The following is a 19001-nucleotide window of genomic DNA, read 5'->3' on the forward strand; positions in this document are numbered from 1 at the left end:
AGCGGCGGTCACGTGCACAGGCATTTAGCCAGGCTGCGCGGCGCTCGGGAGCAACACTCCTGCGGAGGGAAGCGCTCGGCAAACATCCTCTACCGGAGAGACGAAGAGGCGGAGGAGGAAAATCTCATCTCCGTTCCCCAACCTCTTCACAACCATGCACTCCGTCGGGGACCACTAACCCGGAAAATGAGTCACCTCCGGGGTGACTCGTCCGAGCACCGCCGGGTCAGGTCCGGGACCAACTCACCGGGAGAGACTGGGATGACCGGGATGACCGGGACACCGGCCCCGTGACGCTCTCCGGGCCCCGGGGCCCCGTCATGCGTGGCCCCCGCCGGCCGGGCGCCCATTCCTTGAGGCTCCTGTCCCTTTTGCTGTTGGTGATGGGGGTGGCCCCCTCGCCCGCCCTGACGGCCGGATGCCCCGACAGGTGAGGTGGAACTTTCAGCAGTCTTTAGAAATGGGAGAAAGAGTGAAGAGAGAGAGACAAAGAGAGAAAGTAGAAAGAAAAAGAAATAGTAAAGAGAGAAAGAAAGTGAGATCGATCAAAAGAATGAAATAAATGAAAAAAGACAGAGAAAGAAAGAGAAAAATAGTGGGCATAAGAAAGAAGGAACGAGAGAGGGAGAGAGAGAGGGGTTGAGAAAGAAAGAAAGTGTTAAAAAAAGAAGGAAAGAGCAAATGAGAGAAAGAAAGAGAAAAAAACAAGAGAAAAAGTTGGCACAAGAAAGAGAGAAAAAGAGAGGGGGAGAGAGAGACAGGATGAGAAAGAAAGAAAGTGTTAAAAAAGAAGGAAAGAGCAAATGAGAGAAAGAAAGAGAAAAAACAACAGAAAAAGTTGGCACAAGAAAGAAAGAGAGACAGAGAACTAAAGGGGTGAGAAAAAAAGAGAGAAAGTGTAAAAAAAACAAAAAGGAGCAAATGAGAGAAGGAAAGAGGAAAATGAGAGAATAAGTTGGCATAGGAAAGAGATCGAGAGGGAGAGAGAGAAAGAAAGGGTGAGAAAGAAAGAATGAAAGTGAAAAAGAAGAAAAGAGCAAATGAGAGAAAGAAAGAGAAAAAACAAGAGAAAAAGTTGGCACAAGAAAGAGAAAGAGAGAGAGAGAACTAAAGGGGTGAGAAAGAAAGAGAGAAAGTGAAAAAAAGAAGAAAGGAGCAAATGAGAGAAGGAAAGAAAAAAATGAGAGAAAAAGTTGGCATAGGAAAGAGAGAGAGAGAACTAAAAGGGTGAGAAAGAAAGTGAAAAAGAAGAGAAGAGCAAATGAGAGAAAGAAAGAGAAAAAACAAGAGAAAAAGTTGGCATAGAGGGAGGGAGAGAATGAAAGGGGTGAGAAAGAAAGAGAGAAAGTGAAAAAAGAAGAAAAGAGCAAATGAGAGAAGGAAAGAGAAAAAACAAGAGAAAGAGAGTAAAAAACAGTATATAAATAAAGAGTCAGAGGGTGAGAAAAAACAAAAGAAGGGAAAAGGACCAAAGGGAGAGTTGGAGAAAGAATGAAAGAGAGAAAGGAGAAACAAGAAAGGAGATGAAGAGAAAGTGAGAAAGAGAAATGGAGAGAAAAATAAGAGACAGGGAGAAAGAAAGTGAGAGAAAGAGAAAAATAAATCCTACTACAGTAGCTTGACCTTGGTAACATCAAGAGGACACATTATAAAGCGCAGCTCATTTTTCTCTTGCGCTTCTCTCATCTTACACCTTAGTCTACTTGGAAACACTTAGGAGAGGAGGGGGGCCAATACTTTTGCAAGGAGCAATAACAAAAGGAGAACCTGTTCCCGGACGGCAGGTGCGTGTGCGACGAGCAGCTGGTGGTCCAGTGCGCGGGTCGGGACCTGAGCCTGTTCCCTCGGGACCTCCCCCTGGCCACCCGCCAGCTCATCCTCTCCAACAACCGCATCGGGGACCTGCCGGCCCTGCAGCTCAACTACCTGTCGGACCTGGTCTACCTGGACTGCAGCAACAACTCCCTGAGCGAGATCTCCGAGTCCACCTTCGGGAACCTGCGCAAGCTGGCCTACCTGGACCTGTCCTTCAACTCCCTGCTCCGGGTGGACGAGCGGACCTTCGGGCCCCTGGGGTCCCTGGTCATGCTGCGCTTGACCGACAACCCGGGTCTGGGGGAGATCCACTCCGAGGCCTTCTCCGAGAACCCGGCCCTGCAGGTCCTGGACGTGAGCCGGAACAACCTGAGCGCCTTGAACGTCAGCGGTCTGATAGCGCTGCCGGCACTTAGGTCTTTGGGACTCAGCGGGAACCCCTGGAGGTGCGACTGCGACACCGAGGACCTTTGTCTTTGGGTTCAGATCGAGAGCTTCAAGTTCCAAGGTGAGAAGCCGATTCGGGGAGCAGCACGAGAAATATGCACAAAAAGTAGTAGAAGTCTTGGCGGAAGAGGGAGAGATGTTTATTTATCTTCGTCAGAGTCCAAAACAGAGTTCTCATTCGTCTATGAGACAATCAACTTTTTGATACCCTCAGACAACATCTCATGTTACTTAGCCCGTCCCCTCCCCTGTTTTTTCCTCAATGTGCATGCTTTCCAGGAATCGACAATGTTTTCTCGGAACGTTTTCGTCCTTTTTCGATTCTCCAAAGTTACACAATTTCCAAGAAAATCCTTGGGGTCGGCCTGACATCTAAACTCCTATCAGCTTGCCGGGGGAATGTTGTTATTTCGCAAGCTAATCCAAACCAAGCGAGTGTTTTTATTAATAACACTCGCTGATGTCTAAACTCGGGAGAAACAAGCCTGGAATTTCCCGTTTGAAACAAATGTGTCTTCCTTATGTCAAGCTCGACTCCAATAAACCCGGTCACGCTAACGAGTTACTTCAGTTAAAAGTCATTGTATTACTGTATAAGTAACTAGCTAGTTAGGAATGATGGTATATACCAGGGGTGCGCAAACTATAGTCCGCAGGCCACATGCGACCTTCCAGGCTTTCTCATCAGGCCTGCCGAAAACGATATTCATAAATACAACAGAAATACTACAGACATAGTACGGAAATACTTCTAAAGAAATGCTACAAAAGTAAAACTACAGCCGGGAATCGAACCTGCGACCGCTTGGTCCCAAGACACTACCTCATGACGTACTGCCGCCATGACATGAATCAGATATTTTTGAGGCAAAGGAGTTAAAGTGGCAACACGTGAGACGGATCAGGCCGGCCAAGGGTTTGAATCCGGCCTGTGAGACAACACTGAGAGAAGCGCAAGAGAAAAGTGAGCTGCACTTTGAAAGATGTCCAGTTGATGTCACCCAAGCCAGGCAGCTCTTGCAAAGCAAATGTAGTATTATTTTTATTCTCTCTGTCCCTCTCTCTCTCTCTCTCTCTCTCTCTCTCTCTCTCTCTCTCTCTCTCTCTCTCTCTCTCTCTCTCTCTCTCTCCCTTTTATTTTTTTCTGTATTTTTTATTCCTCTCTCTTTCTCACGTTCACTCTCTCTCCTTCTCTCTATCTATTTATCTATCTTCCTTGCTCTCTTTCTTTTTCTTTTCATCTCTGTCTCTCTCCCTCCCCCTCTCCCTTTTATTTTTTTCTGTATTTTTTATTCCTCTCTCTTTCTCACTTTCACTCTCTCTCTCTCTCTCTCTCTTGATCTCTAACAGTCTCTCCCTTTCTTTCTCCTTTTTCTCTCTCTTTCTCACCCTCATTTATATTTCTCTCTCTTTTGCTCTTTCATCCTTTTTTCTCAACTTTGTTCTTTCTTTCTCACCCTCTTTCTCTCTTTTTTTCATGCTCACTCTTTTTCTCTCTCTTTCTCTCTGTCTTTTTCCTTTCTGTGCTTCATTCATTCTTTTACCCACTTCCTTTCTCCCTTTATTTATTTTCTCATATTTCCCTTTTTTCTTTCTTTCTTTTCCTCTCTCCTTTTTTTCTCTCTCTCTCTCCCTCAGTCTCCCTTCTTTTTTATTTATCTCCCATGCTTCTTTTTCCTCCCTTACTCTCTCTCTCTCTTTCTATTGTTTTCTCTCGATTTCTCTTACTCTTTTTGCTTTTTCATGTGTCTCTCACCTTCTCTCTCTCTCTCTATCTCTCTCTTTCTCTCTCACACTCTCCCTTCTTTTTTCTTTCTCTTCTTTTTTCTTTCTCGTTTTTCTCCCTTGCTCTCTCTGTTTCTATTGTTTCTCTCTATTTCTCTTCCTCTTTTCCCTTTTTCATGTGTCTCTTACCTTCTTTCTCTCTCTCTCTCTTTTTTTTTTTACCCTCTCTCTCTCTCTCTTTCTCTCTTTCTCTTAAACCTACTTGTCCAGCCCCCGTGAGATTTGCTTTCCTAGCATGTGGCCCTCAGCTAAAATGAGTTTGACTTCCCTGTTTTAAGGCCAGCAGAGAAGGCCTTGCAGGACCAGACAACCCACCCCTTCTATTTCTCTCACTCGTTTTCCTTTCTCTCTCTCTCTCTCTTTCTCTCTCTCTTTCTCTCTCTCTCTCTCTGTCTCTCTCTCAGTCTCCCTTTTTTTCCTTCTCTCCCATGCTTCTTTTCTCCCTTGCTCTCTCTCTTTCTATTGTTTTCTTTCTATTTAGCTTACTCTATTCCCTTTTTCATGTCTCTCTTACCTTCTCTCTCTTTCTCTCTCTCTCTCTCTCTCTCTCTCTCTGTCTCTCTCTCTCTCTCCGTCTCTCTCTCAGTCTCCCTTTTTTTCTTTCTCTCCCATGCTTCTCTTTTCTCCCTTGCTCTCTCTCTTTCTATTGTTTTTTTCTATTTAGCTTACTCTTTTCCCTTTTTCATGTGTTTCTTAACTTCTCTCTCTCTCTCCCTTCTTTTTTCTTTCCCTCCCATGCTTCTTTTTTTTCTCTTGCTCTTTCTCGCCTTTTTATTGTTTTCTCTCTGTTTCTCTTACTCTTTTCCCTTTTCTTCATGTGTCTCTTACCTTCTCTCGCTCTCTCTCTTTCTTACCTTTGATCTGTCTCCCTTGTTCTCTCTCTTTCTCTTAAACTTGTCCAGCCCTTGTGAGATTTATTTTCCTAGCATGTAGCCCTCAGCTAAAATGAGTTTGACACCCTGTTTTAAGGCCGGCAGAGAAGGCCTTGCGGGCCCTGACGACCCATCCCTTTTATGACTCATGTCTTGAGGTGCAAATTCTGAGAGGTGACAGACAGGAGAGCAGGAAGGGAAAAAGACAGAAAGAACTGGCTAAAATAATCCAAAGACATTCCAAGGTCTCTGGGTTTCCTCTGGTCACGTGAACTCATTAAGATGATGCGATTGCCGCTCGAATTTCATCTCAGATAGCGCCGCACTTATCGCACCGATACCTCCACGCCCGGACTACGCAAACACGGCCTGTGAGGCCCCAAGGACCTCGTTCGCCAGACAAGTCGGTTTTTAATGCCGCTCCTCTGTGTGAATTAGTACAGTTCTGGTTGGTTCTGGGAGTAACTTCCTAACCTGAAACATTTGAAAAACTGATCCAATGACGTCTGCTTTTGCCGCTGCAGTTTCATCTCAGATAGCGCCGAACTTATCGCACCGATACCTCGACGCCGGGAACTACACAAACACGGCCTGTAAGGCACCAAGGACCTTGTTCGCCAGACAAGTCTGTTTTTAATGCCGCTCCTCTGTGTGAATTAGTACAGTTCTGGTTGGTTCTGGGAGTAACTTTGTAAGTAATTTGTAAGTTGAGACACCTTTTAAATGGTAGTGCGCTAATCCGTTCCATGCCCTGCTTAGGTATGAATTATTTTATTTTTTTTAATAGTAAAAGAGCATCAGAACATGTTTTCTGGTCCTCGGCAGTGTATTTGGCCTGGCGTTTCTTAAAAAACTGATCCAAAGACGTCTGCTTTTGCCGCTGTAGTTTCATCTCAGATAGCGTTGGACTTATCGCACTGATACCTCGACGCCGGGACTACGCAAACACAGCCTGTAAGGCCCCAAGGACCTCGTTCACCAGACAGTTTTAATGCCAGTCCTGTGTGTGAATTAGTATAGTTCTGGGAGTGGTTTGTATCCTGACATATTTGTAAGTTAAGTCAAGTCACAGACCACAGATTATTGCAAATTACAGACTATTATAGCACCATCCCCTGATCTAAAACCTACATGAGGGCAAATAATAAATAGATATTGTCAACATAAAATATAGCTTATTCATATGCTATAGAGTAGAAGTGTGTTTTGGTTGCAGATGCAGGGGGAAGAGCATTCCACAGCACCGGGGCCCGAATAGAGAACGCTCTCCAACCTGTAGATCTCTTCTTGGCGATCTAGTTTCATCAGTAAACCAAGGCGAGCGTCTTTTAGGTCGTGATTTAAGCCGTAGGGACGCCACGGAATCCAGGACATTAGCCAGGGTAGCATTAAACTCATTCATGAGTGAGTCAATAGAGCTTTTATATGAAGGAAACGACGCAACTACTACTAACCCTAACCCTAGATCAGAGAGCTGAGAAACTATGCCAGTGCTCATTATATTGCGTCCACTAAATCCTTCAGTTTCTTCAATACTACATTTAGCTAGCACCTCAAATGTAACTAAATAATGATTAGAAATAACGGTAGTACACAGTAACACCATTTGAGGTTGAGATACCTTTTTGAATGGAAATGCGATAATCCATTCCAAGCCCCTCAAAAGTATGATTTATTTATTTTTTATAATAAAAGAGCATCAGAACATGTTTTCTAGTCCTCAGCATTGTATTCCGGCGTTTTTTTGAAAAACTGATCCAATGACGTCTGCTTTTGACGCTTTTGACAATCGGTGGGAAATGCAGAGGCAGACGTCATCATGATGAGCGATAGCCTGACCTGTCAACACTCTCTCTAGAAATTCTGATGGAATTTTGCCAAAATGTCTTTCGTTGGGGTGAAGGAATGATGGTTGCGTCCTGCTCCTTGTCGTCTTTGAAGTCTTCCTGCACGGCACGGTGTGTTTTCATACCTTTCCATTATCACTTGCTTTTGTTTTGATGGCCAGACAAAGTCTCTTCCTCTTCTTTTCTCCTTGTCTTTCTTTTCAGGAATCCACAATGTTTTTTCAGAATGTTTTCGTCCTCTTTCGATTTTCCAAAGTTACACAAGTGAGTGTCTTTAATAATGACACTCGCTGACGTTTAAACTCGGGAGAAACAAGCCTGGAATTTCCCGTTTTAAACAAATGTGTTCTCCTTATGTCAAGCTCCACTCCAATAAACCACAACACGATCACGCTAACTAGTTACTGTGTTTCATGGTGTCCAGTAGATTGTTTACAAAGCGGGACAAAAACACGAAGAGCATGCTGACATTCAAGCGTGAGAACTGGGTTGCCAGGTAGACCTCTGAAATACGTACTACACTGTATTTTTGACTTTGTACCCTGAAACCCTTTTGTAACTAGAGGCAATATTTTGGGAGCATAGGTTCCTTCTGGTTATCTAAATCAGCAATCACCGGGCCCCAGACCGGAACCAGGCCATGGGTCCTCCACTTTACTACTGCTTTTGATACCAATCTATTACCTCAATCTTAGGAGACTCTTTTCAATTGTCATATCACCCCCCCTAACCCCCTAATTGTTCCAATCCTATTTTAGAGACTGCACTCGATTCATACAACTTCTCTTCTCCTCTAACAATTCTCCAGTCACCACAGGTGTGCCTCAGGGCTCCGTCCTAGGGCCCCCTCCACTTCATAACGTACACCTATTAGGCCAGGGGTGTCATACTCTTTTGAACTCGGGGCCACACGATAGAACAAACATTCTGTCGGGGGCCGGATTATTAGATGAAAGAGAAAGAAAAAGAGATCAAGAAATAAGAGAAAGAGGGAAGGAAAAGGAGAGAGGGCGGGACAAAGAAAGAAAAAGAGAGAGAGGGAGAGAGCGTGAGAAACAAGAGAGATGAAAAGTCAAGAGTGAGCGGGAAAAGAAAGGGAGAGGAAGAACAAAATCCAAAGAGATATAGTAAGACAGAAGGAGAGAAAAGAGAAAAGAAAGTGCGAAGGGTAGGAAGAGAAAAAGAGAAAAGAGAGAAAAGGGAAAAAGGAAGTTAGAGCAAAATAAGTTAAAAAGACACAGAGAGAGAAAGAAACAAAGAGCAAAAAAGGAAGAGAAAAAGAGAGACACGGAGAGTCAAGACAGAGAGAGAGAAAAGGGGTGGAAAAGAGAGAGAGGGAGAGAGAGAGAGAGAGAGAGAAATAAATACAAGTACAGTGACTAAGACCGGCAGTGTGTGTTTCTAATAATGAGCTTCCGACGAGGAGCGTGATATTTAAAGACACTCCACTTAAGTGTGTGTTAGGGCAAGGGAATTAATTAAAGGCCCTTCCAATCGGGATTAAGAAGGAACAGGGGAGCACTTTGAGACAAACTGTACCAGGATCATTTTGGGTGTGTCTTAAAAAAGAAATGCAGATATTTAAAGGACGCGTAACAGGAATTAATAGGGCAATGAATTTCATGTTGAGAAGGATCCTGTTATGCTGCCAGTGGCAGGCTGTGCATTTCACACCTAGGCATTTAGCAGTGCTACGTTTTTCCTCCATCTTTCATTTCTTTCTTTCTTTCTTTCTTTTTTCTTTCTCTCTTTCTTTCTTTCCTTCTCTCTTATTTTGTTTCTCTCTTTTTTTCTTTCCTTCCCTCTTTCTTTCCTCCTCTCTCTCTTTCTTTCTCTCTTTCTTTCTTTCTTTCTTTCCTACTCTCTTTCTTTCTTTCTTTCTTTCTTTCCTTCTCTCTTTCTTTCTTTCTTCCTTCCTTTCCTTCTCTCTTTCTTTCTTTCCTTCTCTCTTTTTTTCTTTCTTTCTCTTTCTTTCCTTCTCTTTTTTTCCTTCTCTCTTTCTTTCTTTCTTTCTTTCTTTCTTTCTTTCTTTCCTACTCACTTTCTTTCTTTCTCTTTCTTTCCTTCTCTCTTTCTCTTTCTTTACTTCTCTCTTTCTTTCTCTCTTTCTTTGTTTCCTTCTCTCTCTCTTTCTCTCTTTCTTTCTTTCTTTCCTACTCTCTTTCTTTCTTTCTCTCTTTCTTTCTTTCCTTCTCTCTCTCTTTGTTTCTCTCTTTCTTTCTTTCTTTCCTACTCTCTTTCTTTCTTTCCTACCCTCTTTCTTTCGTTCCTTCTCTCTTTCTTTCTTTCTTTCTTTCTTTCTTTCCTACTCTCTTTCTTTCTTTCCTTCTCTTTTTCTTTCTTTCTTTCTTTCTTTCTTCCTTCCTTTCCTTCTTTCCTTCTCTCTTTTTTTTTTTTTGTCTTTCTTTCCTTCTCTCTTTCTTTCTTTCTTTCGTTCTCTCTCTTTCATTCTCCCTTTCAAATCCTAAGAACCCAACCAAAACACATTAAAAAAAACGAGCAATAAAAAACCAAGAAGGACTACAAATACAACTATAAAATGACCAAAAAACAACCAAACATGACCAGAACTTGACCAAAACATGTCAAAAACGCTTAATGTGACCTAGAAAAAATCCTAAAAAAATAAATAAAATCCCACACATAAATCTAGTCATAAATGCCCACAAATGACTGATAAAAGGCCCAAAACATCAAAAACCCCCACAGAAGGACTGATAAGAGGCCAAAAACATGACAATAAAATGGCACCCCCCCAAACGAACAGACCCAAAAAAAAAAGACAAAATATGACAAATCAAAGTCCAAAAACCGGAAGAAAACACAACCCAAAAACAGTAAAATGACCCCCCAAAATACTGACAAAAAATGACCCAAAGCATGACCAAAACCAACCAACATCTTGGTTGCAATCTGGCACTCTTCCCCACAGCGTGTTTGCTAAAAACACAAGACTCACATTTGACGTGACGCAACCTCATTCGCGTTTCCTTTTGGCGCAGTAGTAAATAGGTGCTCGCTTTTGTAATGGCCGACTTGAACGGTCACATGATCAAAAAACGCGACGTAAACAGAACGGAGCAGCTTTAAAACTTGTACGAGGGCAAAATAGAGTTTCGCTCTCAAATTTGAGCAGGCGTTAATAAGGCGTGCGGAATTTACCGTAATCTCGGTTGCAATCTGGCACTCTTCTCCACATTGTGTTCGCTAAAAACACAGGACTCACATTCGAACATTCAGAACGGAGAAGCTTCAAATCTGGTGCGGGGGCAAAATAGAGTTCCGCTCTAAAATTTGAGCAGGCGACTTTTAATCAAGTGTCCGGAATTTACCGTAAATGGCGATTCCGACGCGATTATTTTGGATAGAGGAGGACAAAAACAGGTCAGGCCGAGGACAGCGCTCCAATTCCTGAGAAGACAATGGCTTCATTCAATCGGGGAGCAAGTTGCATTATTCAGGACGTAGCTCCCATTTAGTCAACCTACTTGTGCACGCTAGCTAAAACGCTACATAACAAAAGTCAGTTTTCCTTCCCTCTTTTTTAGAACGGCTGAAAATTTCCGAGGATAAATCCACGCACACATATTTTGTTTTGTTATTGGCTAAAAATGACAACATTCATTTTCAGTTACAGGAAGTTCTTAACCATTACATTTTACCACTGGGAAATCCTTGCACTAATACACATTTCATGAAGTCCTGTTTGGGTGTAGCATGCACCTGTCCTCTAGGGGGCGATGATGCTTTATAGCAGGGGTGTCAAAGTCATTTTAACTCGGGGGCCACACGATAGAACAAACATTCCGTCGGGGCCGGACTAGTAGATTAAAGAGAACAAAAAGAGAGATAAAGAAATAAGAGAAAGAGGGAGGGAAAAGGAGAGAGGGCGGGACAAAGAAAGAAAAAGAGAGAGAGGGAGAAACAAAAGATAAAAAGGCGTGAGAGAGGGGGAGAAGTAAGAGAGAGGAAGAAAGAAATCCAAAGAGGAATCGAAAGACAGAAGGAGAGAAAAGAGAAAATAAAGCGCGAGGGGTATGAAAAGAGAAAGAGAAAAGAGAGAAAAGGAAAATAGGAAGTTAGAGCAAAAGAGGTTAAAAGACACAGAGAGAGAAAGAGACAAAGAGCAACAAAGGAAGAGAAAAAGAGAAACACAGAGAGTGAAAGAGACAAAAAACAACAAAGGAAGAGAAAAAGAGAGACACAGAGAGAGAGAAAGAGACAAAGAACAACAAAGGGAGAGAAAAAGAGAGACACAGAGAGTGAAAGAGACAGAGAGTGGGAGAAAAGGGTTGGAAAAGAGAGAGAGAGAGAGAGAGAGAGAGAGAGAGAGAGAAAGAGAGAGAGAGAGAGAGAAAGAGAGCAAAAGAAATACAAGTATTGTGTCTTTGTTCGAGGCACCTTTCTTTGGCAACATCAAGTGGACATATTTCAACCTGCAGCTAGTTTTTCTCTTGTGCTTCTCTAACTGTTGTCCGCCTGTTTGACACCTGTGCTGTACCACATCAAGCCATATGAACTCATGCCAGCTGCCGTTAATCATGAAAGAAGAAAAACTACAATTGCAAAGAGAAGCAGTGTCGGGCTCATTTTGAAGCAGACCCACCCGAAATTCCAGCGCTTTTTAACCTTTGAAAATTCAGGCTTTTTTTAAGGATTTCAAACACCCGCACGAACCCTGTGTATTCGTCCCATAACAAAACAGGGTGAAGAAACAGAGGTAAAGAAACATGTTAATAAACTAAAAGAAAGCTACAGAGCTAACTTCAAAAGAAAAGCCAACTAAATAGCCTGATAGAAAGCTAAAACAAAGCTAGCTCGCTAGCTCGAAAGAAGGTCAAAATATAGCTTGATAATTAGCAAAAGAAGATAAAAGTTTAGCGAGATAGTGTGCAAATTTGTTTAGAAAGCTAGATAGATAACTTGCTAAAAAGCTAAAAAGGTAGCTTGATAGTTAGCTAGAAAAATAAACAGGCTAAAAACTAAAAGAAAGCTACATAGCTAGCTTAAAAAGAAAAGCCAACTAAATAGCCAGATGGAAAGCCAAAAACAAAGCTAGCTTGCTAGCTCGAAAGAAGGTCAAAATATAGCTTGATAATTAGCAAAAGAAGATAAAAGTTTAGCGAGATAGTGTGCAAATTTGTTTAGAAAGCTAGATAGATATCTTGCTAAAAAGCTAGCTTGATTGTTAGCTAGAAAATTAAACAGGCCAAAAACTAAAAGAAAGCTACATAGCTAACTTAAAAAGAAAAGCCAACTCAATAGCCTGATAGAAAGCTAAAACAAAGCTAGCTTGCTAGCTAGAAAGGAAGTCCAAATTGAACTTGATCAATTACCAAAAAGGATAAATGTTAGCTAGATAGCATGCAGAAAAATGTCAAACGCTTGCTAGATAGCTTGCTAAATAGCAAAAAAGTAGCTTTACAGATAGAAGACTAAATAGGCAAAAAACAAAAACAAAAGGAAGCTAAAAGGCTAGCTAAAAAAGACAGCGAACTAAATAGCCTGATAGAAAACAAAAAAAGCTAGCTAAAAAGGAGGACAACATTTAGCTTGATAATTAAAAAAAAGAGAAAAAGTTAGCCAAATAGCATGCCAAAAATGACAAAAAGCTAGCTAAATAGCTTCCTTAATAACTAAAAAGGTAGCTTGATAGTAGAAAACAGGTCAAAAAAACTAAAAAAACAAAACTTTTTTAGGTCAACAGGAAACCGCAACTTCAGTTTTCTGCTTCTCTGCTTTCAAGCTGAACTTTGTTCTTTTGCTTAAAGTTCCCGACATTAGTTTGAACTTGTAGTTTGCATTAAAAATATCAATTTATGACGAAATCTGATATACTTCATGTACAATAGGTGTCAAGACCAGAACGGAAACAGGACCCAATTGCGTACGTTTCTCTCAGGTTTTATTGAAGGAAAAGAAAGGGTTGGACCCACGATCCGGTGCCCGGAAGCAGGTCGCTCTGAACGCAGATGTGGGACGGAACAGAAAAAACGGGTCAGTAGCCGGGACAGGAGAGAAAAAACATAGTCGGGGTCGGAAGCGAGTCATTAGCCAGGAAAGGAGAGTAGACGTGGTCGGGGACAAAAGGGGTAGAAAACCAAGACGGGAGACTAGACGTGATGAGGATCAAAAGCGGGTCAAAGCCGGGGGACAGACAGGAGCAAAAAACAGGTTGGAGTCAGGGTCGAAAAAAAAGCTTGCCTAGTGTAAATTGAGGTTCGCAGACGGACTGACAACAGGGGACAGACAGGAGTGGGTACAAAGTACTGATGGGGAGCCAATCAGAGTCCGAGGCAGGTGAGTCAAATCAGTAATGGTGACAATAGGTCTACAATAGAAAGCTAAAAAACAAAGCTAGCTAGCTAGCTAAAAAGGAGCCGGAATTTTAGCTTGATAAGGTCGCAGGTTCGATTCCCGGTTCCTCCGAGTAAAATGTGGAAGTGACCTTGGGCGAGACACTGAACCCCTAAGATCCCTGATAAGCGGGTAGGTGTGGCTGCTATCGGCGTGTGAGTGTGTGTGTGAATGGGTAAAGTGTGAAGCACATTGTAAAGATTAACAGACAGGTCACAGGGACCTGTTTCTTCTTCCTTTTCTATTCCACCGCTTTTTTTTTCTCTCCTTTTTTTTTCTCCGAATTTGCCATCAGGAAAAGCTGTCTCCGTCGGGGACGTCCTTGACATTTGCGCCACTTGTCAGCCGGCTTATCTGTCGAGCGCTAAAAACCCACTTTAGAAAAGGTCCGGCTTTACTCTTTGCTTTACAGAGGGCGATGGAACTGATTTGGGTCGGGATTCGAACCTTGCCAATCGAGCACACGGGAAAAACCGCAGGGTGGTGTTGATGTGAGTAGCGCTTGAGAAGCTGGCCTTGGAAAAAAAAAAAGGAAAAAATGGAAAACAGAAAGGAGAGGGAAGGAAAAAGGAAACAAGTGAAAAGAAAGAAAAAAAGGGAGAAAAATTAAAGACTAAAACTAAGACTAGGAAAAAGTGAGGAAAAGGAAAAGAAGTGTCAAGAACCAGGACAGGATCAGGACCCAAATGCGTGACGTTTTTCACCCAAGCCTTTTATTTTACGGGAAATGGGGAGTCATGCACGTTAGCCAGCAGTCTGGCGTGGAATGACAGGAAGCCAGAGGCCGACGAGATCGATACCAATTGCCCGAATTGATATCGGACAGATGGGGTCGATACCGGACAGGACGGGACAGACAGGATTCATGATGAAACAGGATATCGAAGTTAAACAGGACAATCTAGACGGGAACGAAAACTGGGGAGAATAATAAACAGGACAAAAATAGACGGGAACGAAAACTGGGGAGAATAATATACAGGACAAAAATAGACAGGAACGATACTGTACAGGAAACATAGGCAGGAAACCGGACAGAGTCAAAACCCACGTCTTGCGGAGGTTCGTTGACGGACTGACAAAGGGTGAGTGAGAGCACTGAGCTTAAATAGAAGGGAAACCAATCTGTCACACAGGCGGGGCCAACTGGGCGCCATGGCAACCGTGACAAGAAGAGGAAAAAAGAAAAGGAAAAAAGAAAGGAAAAACAAAACAAGAGAAAAGATGGAAAAAAAGGAGAGAAAATAAAGAATAAGATAAAAAACGGAGAACAATAAAACATAAGAGGAAAAAAGAAACATGAAAAAAGGAAAAATGAAACAAGATAGTACAAGGGAAAAAGGAGAGGAAATTAAGAAAAAAGGAAAAAAAGGAGAAAGACGAAACAGAAGAAGAGGAGAGAGAGAAAAAAGAAAAAGACAAAGGAGAGAAAATAAAGAATAAGAAAAAAGGAAAGAGAAAAGGGAGTCAGAAGAGGAAAATGAAGAAAAAAGAAAAGAAAAAGGTAAAAGGAGAAAAAAGAAGAGGAGAAGAAAAATTGATTAGCAGCTAAAGCGCTAATGTGGACTGCATTACCTTGAAGAACCACCAACTCGACTTGAAACTCATTTGCCTGAAAACCTGCATGGAATTCCGATAAATCACTAAAACCATTTACGAGATAATTTATTTTTGTTCGTTCGTGTTTGAGGCTTTTCTATTTAGGCATAACTCAAAAAAACCTAAATCAACTATTCAAAGGAAAAAAAAAACAGCAGTCTAGTACAATAATATCATATACTACTGTAGCGTCACTGATACCACACCGAGCTAAACCACCAAAGAAGGACAGTGGTATTAAAGCTTTCATTCCATTTTCGGATGGTGAAAACCGCAAAAGTACATGACAACGCATTAAGACCGTGTGCCCACAAGTTCACAAAAGAATAAAAACACCCTTCCGGCATTTATTTTGAAACATTTTCCACATACGGTGTGCGCTAAGATTATTTAAACCCTGGTCCAGACATCGGGACGCTCTTCTCCGAGATGGCGGAGCCAACGTGGGGGCTTCCCTGGCACGCCCATGGGAGGAGCCGGCACGCCAGCTTGCGGAAAAACGTGGGCCGAGAAGAGAAGCGGGAGAGAGCGAGAGAGAGAGAGGAGGCTTGACAGAGACTCGAGCGACGCTGATTCGGCTAATTCGGCCAAATTCGATGGAGTTCACTTAGTTAAATTGTTTAAGAAATTCAATCAAGCCAGTCTCAAGAAATGAGCGTGCATTGTTAGGTGAATGTAGTTTGTGTTTGGTTAATGGAGTCAGATAACTAGTTTGAACAATTTGGTAAATGCTACTTTTTGATAGTTACCGTAAATTCCGGACTATAGAGCGCACCTGATCATAAGGCGCACCCACCACATTTTAAGAGGAAAACCGATTTTGTACATACACATGCCGCACCTGTATATAAGCCGCATGCGCCCACATTTAAACATGTAACACAAACACAAAATTAACAGAAACCCGACTTTAAGTCCCGCGATTGATGTCCTTTATTAAAGTCCACGGTCCAAAAATCTCAGCCAGCAAAATGAACGGAAAATGATACCGGTACTTAAGGTTTGATGCAGACCTGCAGAGTCCGGGTCCCGTTGAAAGTAATCCAAGGAAAAAAGTGTATTATTCCGAATACATTTACTCACGCAACTCCTTTTTCTTCAACCAACTTTTGACCCCCTCTTCTTTCCTTGTCTGTCCCTCACCTTTAGCGGTCCCCACTTCAACTCGGCACCCCGTGTTTGTTCCGCCCCTCCTTTTTCATTCACCCTTGCAAAACATATCAGAATAACTGTCTCAAATAAATACAAATAAATACATTACCAAAATATACAGTTGCAAATACATATTATACATGGGTTACACATATTTACAAAGAAAGACGGTACACCGAGAGAGTTTTTCGAAGCTTTAATAATAATAATAGAGCTTGAACACAAATCGGCCGCGTCACTGAATAAGCCGCAGGGTTGGAAGTTTGGGAAAAAAGTAGCGGCTTATCGTCCGGAATTTACGGTAATTCCTAACACTAGAAAGAAAAATCATGATCAATTGGGCTTAAAAAATGTTTAGGCAATAGGGACCGATTCATTTGTGGATTGACACACCGGTTAGCCAATGAAATTCCAGAGGTAGTTTTAGGAACCGTGTATAAATCAGATCCCGAACTGAACCGGATCCCTTGGATTTCCCTACAGACGAGGGCCTGACGGTGTGCCAGAGTCCGGACGAGCTGGCGGGCCGGCATCTGGCCGAGGTGGGTCTCCAACTGCGGGCGGACTGCCACCAGGGCCTGGGCTACTGGGACTACCTCTTCTTCGCGGCCATCGGCTTCGTCATCTTCTCGGCCGGCACGGTCTCGGCGTGGGTCATGGGCGTCCTCATGGTGCTGTACGAGCGCTACAGCAAACGCAAGAGCGAGGAACAGGACGGAGACGGGGAGGACAAGCAGGGAAACGGGGACCTTAGCAAGACCGGCGTGCAGGTCTGACGCCTACGACCGGGACTCTGAGACCAAAGACTGCGCTCGCGTCTGGATTCGGGTCGGGTTTGCGATGGAAATCCGGGTTAGTTGACGGGATTCGAGCTTTACTATCACCGGTCGGTAGAAAAGTCATACTTTAAGATTAGAGAAGCTCATTTTGAAATACAGTGGCCCCGCTACATACCAGCTACTCCAGATAGGAGACATTTTCGACATACGTGAAGTCTTTTGAGCAGCAATCTGGCGAGAAATGTGAGAAAAATCCAAGTTAGGAACATTTCCAGAGGCTACCACTAGAGGGCCGAGTGCTCAAAACCTCCGTCAATATACGAGCTACTCAAGATATGAGAAAGTCAAGATAAGAGAAATTCGAGATAAGAGAAATTCGAGATATGAGCTGTCTTTCGAGCAGCAATCTTGAGAGAAACACAGGTAAAAATACAAGATAGGAACATTTCCCGAGGCTACCACTAGAGGGCCAGGTGCTCAAAACCTCCCTCCATATACCAGCTACTCGAGATATGAGGAATTCAAGATACGAGAAATTCGAGATAAGAGAAATTCGAGATATGAGCTGTCTTTCGAGCAGCAATCTTGAGAGAAACACAGATAAAAATACAAGATAGGAACATTTCCCGAGGCTACCACCAGAGGGCCAGGTGCTCAAAACCTCCCTCCATATACCAGCTACTCGAGATATGAGAAATTCGAGATAAGAGATGTCTTTCGAGCAGCAATCTTGAGAGAAACACGAGAAAAAATCCAAGTTAGAAACAATTCCAGAGGCTACCACTAGAGGGCCAGGTTCTCAAAACCTCCCTCCATATACCAGCTACTCAAGATATGAGAAATTCGAGATAAGAGATGTCTTTAGAGCAGCAATCTTGAAGAAATATGAGAAAAAAATCCAAGTTAGGAACATTTCCAGAGGCTACCACTAGAGGGCCAAATGCTCAAAACCTCCCTTCATATACCAACTCCTCGAGATACAGGAAATTTTTGAGATACGAGAAGTCTTTTGAGCAGCAATTTTGAAAGAAATACGAGAAAAAAAACAAGTTAGGAACATTTCCAGAGGCTACCACTAGAGGGCCAGGTTCTCAAAACCTCCGTCAATATACGAGCTTCTCAGGATATGAGAAATTTTCGAGAAACAAGTCTTTTGAGCCACAATCATGAAAGAAATATGAGGAAAAAAGGGTAATTACCAGAGGCTACCACTAGAGGGCCGAGTGCTCAAAACCTCCCTCCATACACCAGCTACTCAAGATATGACAAATTCGAGATAAGAAATGTCTTTAGAGCAGCAATCTAGAGAGAAATATGAGAAAAAATCCAAGTTAGGAACATTTCCAGAGGCTACCACTAGAGGGCCAAGTGCTTAATACCTCCCTCCATATATGAGCTACTCAAGATACGAGAAATTTTCAAAATACGGGAAGTCTTTTGAGCATCAATCTTGAGAGAAACATAAGAAAAAATCCAAGTTAGGAACATTTCCAGAAGCTACCACTAGGGGGCCAAGTGCTCAAAACCTCCCACCACATACGAACTCCTTGAGATACGAGAAATTTTCAAGATACGAGAAGTCTTTTGAGCAGCAATCTTGCGAGAAATACTCGAAATCCGAGGGCAATTACCAGAGACTACCACTAGGGGGCCAAGTGTCAAGACCATCTATCCATGCGAGCTACTTCAGATACAAGCTTAGCGATCAGGTAGATGCGCTTTATAGCTAGCTAGCATGAACGTGGTTGAATTTGTTTGGCAGGGAACCGATTGATTGACTTTCAGTTCTTTCCTATGGTAAAAATGCGTTCAAGATACAAGAAAGTACGAAACAGCAGCTCCGATCGGGAACTCATCGATCCGGTATGTAGCGGGGCCGCTGCGCAGCAAATCATAGACGCTTGATTACAATTTCAAATCGATCCGTAGCCATGAAATGAGAGATCCTGAACGCAACCTGGATTATTTTCACGTGTGAGCGTGTGTTTGTGTATGCAAGCGAAAATATGACTCGTATGCCTTTACCTCAAGAATTACTTTCAAGACGATTGCGAGCAATAAATCCATGCGCAACCACCATCTTTGTGTCATTTCGTAGGATTCCTACCTTCAAGAGACGTTGGGGTTATTAAACTCCTTATTTATGTTCCTGTAGTAATCACAAGGAGTCTCAAAGGGCTGCAAAGGCCACAGACTATTGCAAACTACAGACTATGTAGACACCATCCCCTGATCTAAAACCGACATGAGGGCAATGAGACCAAAACTGAACTTTGATACGTACACATAACCCTAAAAACACAATCCTCACTGTCGAACATGGTGGTGGCAGCATCGTGCTCTGGAGT

General features: G+C 42.7%; 1 protein-coding gene across 2 annotated transcripts; it reads left to right on the forward strand.

Moving 5' to 3' along the window:
* The first annotated feature begins 45 nt into the window (after positions 1 to 45).
* Positions 46 to 18730, forward strand: lrrc52 (leucine rich repeat containing 52). 2 transcript variants are annotated; one of them, XM_088350370.1, is made up of 3 exons: positions 46 to 430; positions 1785 to 2323; positions 16358 to 18730. In XM_088350370.1, exons 1-3 carry the CDS (start codon positions 321 to 323, stop codon positions 16648 to 16650), a joined length of 942 nt encoding a protein of 313 aa, XP_088206496.1. In that variant the 5' UTR covers positions 46 to 320; the 3' UTR covers positions 16651 to 18730. The 2 variants fall into 2 exon arrangements, with proteins under 2 accessions (XP_088206496.1, XP_088206497.1); XM_088350371.1 differs by lacking the exon at positions 16358 to 18730 and adding an exon at positions 6778 to 6964.
* The last annotated feature ends 271 nt before the right edge of the window (positions 18731 to 19001 follow it).

This window comes from Urocampus carinirostris, chromosome 12 (genome assembly GCF_059441175.1).
Source record: "Urocampus carinirostris isolate Australia breed hairy pipefish chromosome 12, RoL_Ucar_1.0, whole genome shotgun sequence".
Lineage (NCBI taxonomy): Eukaryota > Metazoa > Chordata > Actinopteri > Syngnathiformes > Syngnathidae > Urocampus > Urocampus carinirostris.

Bases quoted from the DNA above. Each gene is read 5' to 3' on its own strand.
- lrrc52 (XM_088350370.1), top strand. From the start codon at position 321: ATGCGTGGCCCCCGCCGGCCGGGCGCCCATTCCTTGAGGCTCCTGTCC. The intron at 431-1,784 runs GTGAGGTGGAAC...CCCGGACGGCAG, and splicing joins ACGGCCGGATGCCCCGACAG to GTGCGTGTGCGACGAGCAGC. The intron at 2,324-16,357 runs GTGAGAAGCCGA...ATTTCCCTACAG, and splicing joins CGAGAGCTTCAAGTTCCAAG to ACGAGGGCCTGACGGTGTGC.